The 12074-nt window shown below is 49.7% G+C and overlaps 1 protein-coding gene across 5 annotated transcripts in view; it reads left to right on the top strand.

Annotated features, from left to right (window-relative positions):
• Positions 1-6661, top strand: part of HDAC5 (histone deacetylase 5) — a 39337-nt gene extending 32676 nt beyond the window's left edge. For all 5 annotated transcript variants that reach the window (XM_078155974.1, XM_020997430.2, XM_020997431.2 and 2 more), the window contains 14 exons: positions 766-931; positions 1539-1672; positions 2093-2213; positions 2573-2622; positions 2799-2906; positions 3229-3284; positions 3446-3533; positions 4204-4323; positions 4571-4668; positions 4858-4976; positions 5379-5512; positions 5920-6004; positions 6302-6455; positions 6548-6661. In XM_078155974.1, coding sequence (XP_078012100.1) covers positions 766-931; positions 1539-1672; positions 2093-2213; positions 2573-2622; positions 2799-2906; positions 3229-3284; positions 3446-3533; positions 4204-4323; positions 4571-4668; positions 4858-4976; positions 5379-5512; positions 5920-6004; positions 6302-6455; positions 6548-6587 — 1473 coding nt within the window. In that variant the 3' untranslated portion in view covers positions 6588-6661. The remainder of the gene's footprint in view (positions 1-765; positions 932-1538; positions 1673-2092; positions 2214-2572; positions 2623-2798; positions 2907-3228; positions 3285-3445; positions 3534-4203; positions 4324-4570; positions 4669-4857; positions 4977-5378; positions 5513-5919; positions 6005-6301; positions 6456-6547) is intronic.
• Positions 6662-12074: the final 5413 nt, after the last annotated feature.

Consider the following 12074-nt stretch of genomic DNA (forward strand, 5'->3'; position numbering starts at 1 on the left):
CTCAGCCTTCCTCATTCTGCTGCCTCCCATAGTCTGCTGTTCTGCTGCCATTTATTCAGCCTCCAGCATTCCAGAAGTGTGGAAAATTAGATTTATTACAAGTATTCAGAGGGATAAAGGGGAGTGAGAAAGGGATTAGAGGGTCACTTCTTTTCATTTGTTTGCCAGTCTCCTTGATTTGGTCTGAGTTTATCCTCGTGACTGTCTGGCTTCCTACATAGCTCTGTCTACCTAGCTGCCTGCACCCGTGTCTCTCAGCACGTGGCTGCTTGTGTCTCTCTGCGTCTGTTCCTGCGTCTGTCCCTGTGCGTGCGTGTGTGCCTGTGTGTGTACACACCCACTCTTACTACTACTTGTCTTGCACCGTGCGCTTCATTCATTGCGGACTGCAGCAGAGCTGACTCATCCCGCCCCCTCAGTGCAACCTCCTTTCCCCCTCCTTTCTTCTTACCTCAATGCTATTCCCCTAGCATGATTCATCAAACTCTATCCCTATCCCCCCCCCCCCCGGCAATGGTGCAGGCAGAACCATCTCCCATCCCAAGGATGAGTGGGGGTGGGAACAGAGGCAAAGCCTAGTGAGTTTTTCTGGCTTCCCCGCCCCTTTTAAAACTGCAATTCACTGCATTGGGTTTCCTGGATTTAGACCAGAGCCCTTTTAGGTACCCCTGTTTGTCCCTCTGTAAGACTGAAGAGGACAAACTGCCCTCCCTGCTGCAGACTTCCTTTTTCAGGCTCATTCACTCTTTCCCTGTCCCTTACCAGGTGTTCACAGATGCTCAGCAGCTGCAGTCCCTGCAAGTCTACCAGGCCCCACTCAGCCTGGCTTCTGTGCCCCATCAGGCCCTGGGCCGAACCCAGTCCTCACCCGCTGCTCCTCTCGGCATGAAGAGTGCCCCTGAAATGCCCACCAAACACCTCTTTACTACAGGTGAGCCATAACACCCAGCCAGATATTCTTCTACCTTAATGTAGAAGGTGAAGAGCCCCCAGACCTGTGAAGGGTATATTCCTGCTTCTGGTATAAGATTCCCTGGATCTTATCTTAGGGGATGGTTCCTTGGAAAAAAAAATGATCCTACTCAACAACTATCTATTACTGAGTTTTACATAATACCCTCCACCTCTGCTAAGGCCCTGAGAAGAATTTTGAGTTTAGAGTCCAGAGACCTGGCTTCTATTTCTTGCTCTGTGATCCCAGGCCTTTAGTCACTTTGCCCTGCTGGGCTTCAGTTTCTTCCTCTGTAAAATGAGGTAGGACTAAGTGTCCCTCCTAGCTTTGGATCTTATGGTAGCAAAAACTCCCTGTCTCAGACCCAGCCTCCCATGCATCAGAATCCTTCAGGTGCAGGGGAGGGAGAGGACATAAACCCCTAAGCTGCCTTGACTAAGTTAAATCCTCTCTTCATCATGTTCCTCCCCCCCACCCTAGGAGAGGCCTCCCTGTGGTAGGTCCCGGGTAGTCAAGTTGGCAGGTCATATTATGGGAGGATCAGGGACAAAGGCCATAAGACTCAATCGCTCTTTTTGCTTTCCAGGAGTAGTTTATGACACATTCATGCTGAAGCACCAGTGCATGTGTGGGAATACCCACATCCACCCTGAGCATGCAGGCCGTATCCAAAGCATTTGGTCTAGGCTGCAAGAGACAGGTCTGCTCAGCAAATGTGAGGTAAGAGTATATCTTAGGTACTGTCTAGTGCCATCCCTTTTCCTCTGAATTATCTGTTAACCTTTCCCCCTACCTATGGGTCCAGGTATGGTCCTTTCCCTGGTGTGACCCAGTCTGCCATTTTGTTCCCTATTAAATAATCTCCCTGTCCCTAACCAACAGAGGTCATGCCCTTTTTCTCCATCTTCCTATGAATCCAAGTCCTGATCTCCATCCATAGCTTCATCTACTGGGTGGGGCAGGGGTGCTTGGGGTCTTGTGTCAGTAGATCATTTCTATGGTCTTGAATCTCTAGGCAGCAGGGATTGGGGGTGTCCTCCCCTTTCTGGAGCTATGGAGAAGGGTATAGGCTAGGATGGGAGAGGGAGAGGAAGGGTCTAACATCCGATCCATTTATTCTTTTTGTCTTCTACTATCTAGCGAATCCGGGGACGTAAGGCTACACTGGATGAGATCCAGACAGTACACTCGGAGCACCACACCCTGCTCTATGGGACCAGCCCCCTCAACCGTCAGAAGCTTGACAGCAAGAAGCTGCTGGGTGAGTTTGGGACCATGTTGACTCTTCCTAGTTGGGGGGCACTTTTAGTGGTGAGTGATGGTGTCTTGATGTGCTCCTAGTGGGATATGCCCAGTTAGTGGAGGTAGTAAGAGAGCGAGATTGTAGAGGTCAAAGAAAGTTTCTATTTCCACAGGGTGTGAAGGAAGGTGTTACATCCAAAAAGCTCTGCCTTCTCCCACCATCCTATCTTTTCTCTCTGCCCCTCTACCCCCAGGCTGGGAGACAAAGTCAGCAGCTATCTGACCAAGCTAAAGTAACTTAGAGGTGTACTTGCCCCTTTGCTTGGGTACATATACAGTATCCCTGCACGGCCCAAAGCAGTTCTTTCTCCTCCACAGGCCCAATCAGCCAGAAGATGTATGCAGTGCTGCCTTGTGGGGGCATAGGGGTAAGTGGGCTACAGAAGGGGGCAGGGCTTATTCCTTGGGACGTGGGACCTAGCTGTCCTTCATTCTCTGTACCCTTTCCCCATCATATTTCTCCCCCAAGCCCATTGTATTCCTGTACTTTCTGTATTGGCCCCCCATGGGAGACATCCTGATGTCCTTATTCCCCTCTGGTCAGGTGGACAGTGACACAGTGTGGAATGAGATGCATTCTTCTAGTGCTGTGCGCATGGCTGTAGGCTGCCTGGTGGAGCTGGCCTTCAAGGTAGCTTCAGGGGAGCTCAAGGTGAGTGGAGATTAGCGAGAGGGAGAGGAAACTGCTTCTGGGGGCGCTTCCAGGGGTCTTTCCTTTACTCTTACGACTGTAGGGGAACTGTAGGGGAGCTTGTCTTCTCCCTGGCATCTCAGGGCTTTTCATTCAGGAGGGAGGGGTTGATGGTCCCAGAAACAGAAGGAAAAGGAAAGGAACCGGGCAAGCTTGGGAGAAACAAGGGGCTCCTGGTTGCCTGATTGTTTTTCCTGAGGCTGGTCTCAACATCTCTCTGGTCCTCCTTCTGCCTTTTTCTTTGTCCATGTCTATCTCTTATGTCTCTCTTCCCATTCTGTAGAATGGATTTGCCATTATCCGGCCTCCCGGACACCATGCTGAGGAATCCACAGCCATGTGAGTGCCTTACCCTGTCACCAGAAGGGGAGAGTCCAAGAAGCCAAACCTCGGGCCTCTTCCTTCAACTCTTATGCCCTTTTAAAAACTGAGACCCAGTCACACACATTTAAGCTAACTTAACTCCATATCCCCTTTTACCCTTCTTGTTTGCTTCTCAGGGGATTTTGCTTCTTCAACTCTGTGGCCATCACAGCCAAACTCCTCCAGCAGAAGCTGAATGTGGGCAAGGTCCTCATTGTAGACTGGGTGAGGAGGACTAGGGAAGGGGCAGGGCAGGGTGGGAGGGGATGGGAACAGCTGTGGAGGAGGCGCATCCTTCATGAAGTCAGGAGGATTGAAAGGATGGGGCTGGGGCTGCGGGAGCAACTCTGGTTCTTAGTCACGGAGCGGAGCTCCTTCTCTTCCCTAGATGTAGCCCATCCATATACTTGCCTTGGGGCAGGACCTCTGCCTGTTCTAGTCCAGCCTGATAGGGGTACTGGTCTGAAAACTTGGCAGGCTTTCAGAGTCAGTAGCCTCCTTCACTCTCTTCTTCCCATATCTCTTACCTAGTGATTTGAGAAGTCCTCCTTGATGTCTTGTCTTGAATCCCTCCTGCTGCAGTGTCAGTTCATTTCCTCATCACCTGTCATCAGTTGGGATGAAGAATAATAGGTTCCTTTCCTCTACATCAAAGCCCTTTAGGTCATCCTGTTCTCACCCCTACCTTCTTTCAGACTGAATCATCCCATTGGGTTTAATATTAGGATCTGAACACTTCTAAATATACTAGGATCCCTGAAGGCTAGTCTGGGGTGGTAGGCCCTGCCCCTGGGAATTCCTTCTGCATTGGGAGGATTGTGGGGGCTTTGCATCTCACGTGAGGTTACTGGCCCTTCTCCTTGACTGTCTCCCTTCTCCTTTTCTCCCCGCCCAGGATATTCACCATGGCAATGGCACCCAGCAGGCCTTCTACAGTGACCCCTCTGTACTTTATATCTCTTTGCATCGTTATGACAATGGGAACTTTTTCCCAGGCAGTGGTGCCCCTGAGGAGGTGAGGCTCCCCAATTCCAGTAAGAAATCCTAGGTGGGGGCAGCACAAGAAATACCAAAAGCAGGAAATGTGCCGAGGCACACTGCCGTGCTGGTGACTTGGGATTGTGGGCTCTGGGCAGAGGGCGTCACCAGGCCCTCCCTCTAGAAGGGCTGGAAATCAGTGAACTGAGGTCTAGAGAGGGAGGGCAATGTCTAGGAGTTCTCAGGAAGTGAGTATCATCCCCTCCCTCTTCCCCTGGTGCCAGGTTGGTGGAGGACCTGGTGTGGGGTACAATGTGAATGTGGCATGGACAGGAGGTGTGGACCCCCCTATCGGAGACGTGGAATACTTGACAGCATTCAGGTGGGGCTTAGGGTGGGGGCAACTTAGAAGGGGACACTGTAGGGTGGGGGGACCCACCACATTGAGGGAGAGGAGAGTAGACACAGAGATGGAAATAGAGAGGGTGGGGAAGGTACTGCTTCCGGTGGGGAGTGGAGAGGTGGTGGTGAAGGGAGGGGATCAGCCTGGCACATTCCTCTCCTCCGGCAGGACGGTGGTGATGCCCATTGCCCAGGAGTTCTGTCCAGATGTGGTTCTAGTGTCTGCTGGCTTTGATGCTGTTGAGGGGCATCTCTCTCCACTGGGTGGCTACTCTGTCACTGCCAGATGTGAGCTTGGTGTTGGGAGCAACAGGGGAAAGCGATAGGAATGAGGAGATAGGAATGGAGAGATTTTTGGTGGTGGCAGGGTGGGCTGGGGAGGGTCACTCTTGTGGAGTGAGAAGAGAAGAGGGTAGGAGAGAAACTTGAAGGGACATGGGGTAGTGCATATGGAGGAGCAGAGGTGGGAGGTCTGATATGGGGAGGGGAGAGAAGAGGAGAAACTGCTGGGTGGTGTAACAGGGGGAAGAGTAGGAGAAACCCAGAGGACCAAGGGGCAGGTGCCAATTGGCAGCCTCCAGCTCCACCGTCCATCTGTCCTATCCAGCTAGTCCCTGAGGGAGTAGGTAGATCGGGAGCAGCTCTGGCTGTGCCTCCTGGTCAGAGCAGCAGGCTCTCTCACCCCTGCAGGCTTTGGCCACTTGACCAGGCAGCTGATGAAGTTGGCAGGGGGCCGAGTAGTGCTGGCTTTAGAGGGTGGCCATGACCTCACCGCCATCTGTGATGCGTCCGAAGCCTGCGTTTCCGCCTTGCTCAGTGTGGAGGTGAGGACCCCAGAGAATGTAGCGCCAGTTTCAGCAACGCAGCCAAAGGGGCTTGTAGGCCCTGGTTCTCGAGTTCTAGCCCAGAGTGGGGTGATAGAGAACCTTAGGAGTAAGGGTTTCCATTTTTTAGGAGACCTAGGAGAGAAGTGTGAAGAAGGCTAGGGGTAGGGGAGTTATAAGAGACAAGTGCCAGGGCTTTCTGCTATATTAAGCTTGACTAGGGCATCTGAGAGGATTTTCTCATCTGGGGTCCCAGAGAGGTTACATCCTGCCTCCTCTGGAGGCAGTAGGGATGACTTAAGGATGACAGTGACAAATAAAGTGGCCTTTGGCAAACTGGCTGGGTCTGGGGGTGTTGAGGTTGCCCTTTTCCCATCCCGGTACTTCTTCCTTACTACCCCCTATAGCTTGAGCCCTTGGATGAGGCTGTCTTACAACAAAAGCCCAACGTGAATGCAGTGGCCACATTGGAGAAAGTCATCGAGATCCAGAGTAAGTGACAGCACTGAAGAAGAGGGCTGTGCTTTGCACAAGTAAGGAAGAACTAGTGGAGGGGACAAGGGAGATGCAGGGAGGATAGGGAAAGGGGGTTCTTGACAAAGAGCTGGGGAAGGGATACCTAGAGGTTGCACTAGGAGGGTGTGGTTGAATAGGGAAGAAGCAGCAGGAGTAGAGGTGAGAGAAAGGTCAGGCGTGAGCACCGAGAGATGAGTGGAAGTGGGAATTTTCCCATGGAGAGATGTTCCAGGGGTTGGCCATTGATGGGTCCCCACGCACCTGCACTGGCAGGTAAACACTGGAGCTGTGTGCAGCGGAACGCGGCTGGTGTGGGGCGCTCTCTGCAGGAAGCGCAGGCAGGAGAAGTGGAAGAGGCGGAGACCCTGAGCGCCATGGCATTGCTGTCAGTAGGGGCGGAGCAGGCTGGCCCCACCCACACCCTGAGGTAACCCTCTTCCCCCTACGTTTTCCTCTTTCTCCACCTCACATACTTGAGTGGGCACTCATGTGCCTGTGTCCCTATGCTTGCCCCCACAGGTCGCTGGAGGAGCCCATGGAGCAGGAACCTGCCGTGTGACGCTCAGACCCCTGGGCTTCATCATTGTGATTTTGTTTATTTTTTCTATTAAAAACAAAAAGTCACACATCTGACATCGTGTGCTGTGTCCATCTCTCAGCCTCAACCCTCCCACTACCCCAAGCTGGCTCGGATTTCTTCCTTTCTACATCCTGCTTCCCTCATCAATAGTACCTCCCTTATGAGGAGAGGTTGTCTTGCCTACTATTCCCTTCCCATCTTTTATACCTGTATTCCCTGTTTTTCTGTCCTTTTCCTCCACTCTGGAGCTTGTGCCTGGTGGACCCTGGGACTAGGTCAGTATCCTCAGTGCCCCCTCTCTAGCCCCTCTGGGTCCTCTCAGCAAGGAGGAGGCAGCGAGTTTGGTGCCTTGCATCCAGGAGATTTTGGGAGGCAATGCCTTAATTTCTCTGTGCCCCTTCCTCTCCCTTTTCAGCATTAGGGGAGGGTCCTGGAATGCCCTCCCACTCCCCTAACATTTTTCTTCAAACAGTTCAGGGTGAAGAGAGGGGGGTCCCAACCTGGTACTTCCATACTTTTATTTCTTCTCTGTTGTTGCCATCTCTGTATAAAGACATCTATCTGTGTTGTCTGCTCCTTTTTCTCCATTTCACTGGTGAAGACCTGGCTACCAGAACTGAGGTGGAGATCATAGTCATATTCTTCATACCACTTAGTGTCCCTTTCTACCTTCCCTCCCGTCTAAAGGGAAACTGATTTAGAGGATGGAAGAATGGTCTGTTTGGGGGCTGGGAACTGGACTCCTGGTTCTTTGATTGATCTGCTCTAGGCTTTGTGTCTATTTCTCTAGGGAAGCCAGGGGAGGAACCAAGGAAATAATTGCACTCCAGCCTTTTCTACCTGTCCTGTCTGAGCTAGAAGGCATGGTCCTCCAGCCTTCCTGACTGGCACAGCTTGGGATTTGGGGGGGGACTGGAGTGGCCCGGACAGGTGAGCACCCTCTGGTGCTCAGGACAGGGGCCCTTGCTAGCCCAGGATGTCAGATGAATTGGGACACTGTCCTTCCTGACAGGTGCCCCTACTGCTTGTTCTTGAGCGTGGCTGCCCCAGTCAGTGTCATGCTTGCTTTAGGTCAGTAGACCTTTCATGGAGCATTTGTTCTTTGGGGTTGCGGGGGAGGCAGTCAGAAATTAAAGGCGAGGCTGAGGTGCTCCTTCTTATCCCCACCCTGACCAGCTGCGGGGGACAAAGGACAACCTCTCTTCCTGCCTGTTATCTCTTCCTCGTGTTGCACTCTGCTGGCAGGCAGGCCTGAGGTGGACAAAACGAAAGGAGCTGCAGAAGCTGCTCCCACCCCCACCCCGACCCTCCCATCTTTGGTCCCAGGCCTCTCGGCAACCTAGGCATGAGGGCAGGAGAGGGTGCACTTAGGGGCCAGCGCCCCTCAGGTGTCTGGGAAAGCCCTGCAGCCTGGAGGAAACCAAAGAGTGGGAGTGGTGCCTGGGGGGTGGGGTTTCTTTCCCTTGCCCCTCCCACCTCCTGGACCCCCCAATCTGTTTACATATTTATTACCCCTACAGTGAGGCTGGAATGGGGAAGAGGATGTGTCCCTACAACCATTGGTCCATCTTGCTCTGTGTGTGTGTGTGTGTGTGTGTGTGTGTGTGTGTGTGTGTGTGTGTGTGTGTGTGCTCGTGCTTGTGCCCTACCTTTGGGGGGAGGGTGGGCTAGACCAAGTGTAACAGGGTCTTCTTAATGGCCAGCAGGAGAGCCATGAGTCCAAAGCTGGTTCTCCTCCCCTTTCCCCCACCTTGTCTAGTTCTCATGTAACCTTCCCCACATCTGCTCTGTCTCTCTCTTTGGGTATGGATTTCAGTTGAGTATTTTGTAACCTGTTACACTGTGTGTCCTTGTGTAAATAAACTTGTTTCTGGCAGTGCCCCCTGGGGGCTTGTGTCTCTTGTTCTCTGGGCCCCCAGACAAGGGTTGAAGCCTTCTTTCCATCTGCGTGAAAACATGATGTCTCTACGATACAGTGCTGGACTTGAAGAAAAACCCAAGTGAACGCTGCGTCTTATGACCTTTGTCACTCTGTGCAAGTCAAGATACCCCTCCCCCACAACCCATCATGAGGCTCAAATAAGATAATACATGTAAAGTACTTTTCCACCCTTAGTGCTGTATGAGCCTCAGCTCTTAAGATAACAGAGGTTAGCAGTCTTGCCTCAAGAAGCCCGGTTAGGAAATAGGAATGAGGAGAGGAGAGTGTTGAGGCAGTACAGTCTACAGAGAAGGCTACGATGATGGGGACTGTGCACTTGCCTAAACTTGGCTTAGCACCCAGTAAGCACGGCAAAGGTTTAATCTGAACTGAAATCAGAACATGAAAAGTCAATAGAAGGACCTGAAGAATAATTGTTAGCCAACGGTTAAAAGAGAGAGGTGTGGGTTATGTAGCCCTCTGAAAAAGATGTGGGGCTTACCTGTTAAGAGTACAGAACAGAGGCTGCACAGAAGTGGATTTTGGCTTGTCCTAGGGAAGGAAGTTGCTAATGAACTATTTAATAGTGGGATGAGATTGTCTCAGGAGATAGTAGGTTCCCCCTCATTTTGTTTTCAAAGTCTAAATGACCACTTGCTGGATATGCAGGGAATTCTTGCTTAGGCAGAAGCTGGACTAGACCTTGGGTGCTGCCTTATACGTGAGAGGATGTGGGTGGAGGAAGAGGTAGAGGAATATCCAATAGGCCACACTCTAGAAAGTTCTTTTTAATTTGACAAACACTTAGAGGACCCACTACGCTGTGCAAGATGCTGGGAATGTGTGGATACAAAATTACCTTAATGAGTTGTGGTGGGTGAGGACATAATGTATGTAATATATGAGGACAGTCTCCGAGTTTCAAAGACAAAAATTTCCCTGTTCTACTGGGGAGGATCATGAAAAGTATGGCATCCGACCTGGGCTCTGGGAGGGGTTGGATGTTAATAGGTTAGATTTGGGGAAGGTTAAAGGGAAGGGAGTCAGGCTGTATAAAGTCAAGGTAGTGGGAGGGCCAGACAAGAACTGAGAACAGTGAGTGATCCATTTTCTCTGCAGCAGTTTGTGAAATGGAATAACATGAAATATAGCCCCAAAGGTAAACTGAATACAGATGATAGATTTTAAATTCCAGGTTAGGAAGTCTATGTTTTACTTTATAGAGTGTCATCAAGGGTTTGGGGCCATAAATGCCTGAGTCCAATTCTGCCTCTGATACTTTTTTAGCCCTGTGACCCTAAAAAAGTCACTTAACCTTCTGAAGCCTGAAAGAACTACCCCTGCTTGCACCTGTCTTTTCTCCCTTCCCAGTCTCTCCATCTTGTAGCTGACCATTTCCATTCCACACAATCCTCTACTCTTGAATCCACTGTCTTATCCTGCCAAACCCCAAGTCTGGATCATTTCCACCCTCCCACTTCTTTACTTCTACTCATATGCTGCTGAATGCAGTTGGAAGTCACCCACCCGGAGGGAGGGGATTGGGCCCACACTACAGCAATGCAATATTTTTACTCCATCCTAATCGATTCTCTAGTCCATTCCCCACACCATCTGTTCAGATGAATTTTTTTCCACACCACCTCCTCTTCCCACCTTCCAAGCTGAAGACCTCCATTTTATTGAGAAAATAGCTGGGAAATGGCTGAGCTTTCTTTTTACTTCTATTCATTTCACACCCCCTTTAACTCTTTTCCTTTACTCTAGCTTCTGATAAGAGGTGGCCTTTTTCTTTGTCAAGGTCAATCCCTTTCTATGTATCCTATCCTATCTTTCCTATCTGAGGGTCTTCTCTAGCAGATCATCCTCAACATCACCACGCCATTCCCCCATCTTCAGCCTCTGTTTACTGGTTACTTCCCTGCTGTCTACCAACACGTCCAAATCTTGATCTTTAAAAAAAACCCCTTCACATCCTCAAAAGCTATCATCCTATATTTTTTTCTCCCTTTCTCAGCCAAATTCCTTGAAAAAGCTGTTTTCACTCACTGCCTTCACTTCTTCCTCTCATTATCTTCTAACCCCTCTACAATCTGGATTCCAACCTCATTGCTCAACTAAAACTGCTCTCTCCTAAGTCATCAGTTATTTTTCTAAAGTGACAAATCTTTTTGCAGTTCTCATCCAAGACTTCTCTGAAGTATGTGACACTGTTCGAACACTGTGGCTTCTTTGGATACTCATCCTCTTTGGGTGAGGCTGTTCATGGCTTGCCTACCTATCAGATTGTTTCTTGGTCTCCTTCACAACATGGCCCCTCGCTGTAATTGTACCCGAATAGTCTGTCCTAGGCCCTCTTCTCTCTAAACCCAGTGACCGTGGCAGCTTCTATAGGCTTAATGATTTCCATGCTAATGACTCCCAGATCTATATATCCAGACTGAATCTCTTGGCTGAGCTCCAGTTCCACATCAGCAACTCCTTACCTGATGTCCCAAAGAAGCCACAAATTCAGTTGTACCCCATGATGAACTCTTTGTTCCCCATGAACTTAACCCTTTCTGAATGTCTCTTTCTATTGGTTACAACTATTCATCCAGTCACCTAGGTTTGCAACCTCAGTGTCATCCATAACTCTTCAGTCTCATCCCTTTGTCATTTCTATCTCCACAATGTTTTGTATATGAAACTCAGTGCCTGGCACATAGTAGGTGCTTAATGTTTACTGACTGATGAAATCAGGTGGCACAGTGGGTAAGAGTGCTAGACTGAGAATCAGTAAGATCTGAATTCAAATTCTGCCTCAGACGCTAGCTACACAACTCTGGGCAAGTCACTTAACCTCTCAGCCTCAATTTCTTTATCTGAAATGAAGATAATAGCATTTGCATTGTATAGTTATTATGAGGCTCAAATGAGAACTCCACAGGCTCTCTATTGCCTTCAGTAGCAGATATAAATGCCTGCATTTATTTAATGCCTGCCCTGACCTTTCCAGCCTTAGCAACATTATTTTCCTTCCACAACACTGAAGTCCAACAAGACTGGTCCTAATACATGAGAATACCATCTCTTACCTGCAGGTCCCCCCTCACTTCTCTCAGCTCAGAATCATCTTCTACATGAGGTCTCTCCCAATCCTCCCAGCTGCTGGTTTCTTGCCTTCAAAATCACTTTGTATCTATTTTGAATGCACACACATACGTATACATACACACATATATCTGTATACATATGCATGTGTGCATGGCATGTATGTATACGTCTTCTCCCTGACTAAATTGTAAACTTCAGGGGCAGGACTGTTCGTTTTTGTGTCCGTGTATATATATATACATCCCCAGCACCTAGCAGTGGACATATAGTAGGTGATTAACAAATGTTTGTTGATTGACAGCTAGTAGGTACAACTGAGGGTATAATCTGCAGTGTGGGAGGGCATTTCTCCACACTGACAAAATCACAGATCCTTTGAACATATCAAAGAGGGAGACTGTTTTTGAGCTGGGATATGTATTAGGAAGGTTATTTTGGTACCTGTATGA

This window comes from Phascolarctos cinereus, unplaced genomic scaffold (genome assembly GCF_003287225.1).
Source record: "Phascolarctos cinereus isolate Bilbo 61053 unplaced genomic scaffold, phaCin_HiC Scaffold_5;HRSCAF=322, whole genome shotgun sequence".
Taxonomy (NCBI): Eukaryota; Metazoa; Chordata; class Mammalia; order Diprotodontia; family Phascolarctidae; genus Phascolarctos; species Phascolarctos cinereus.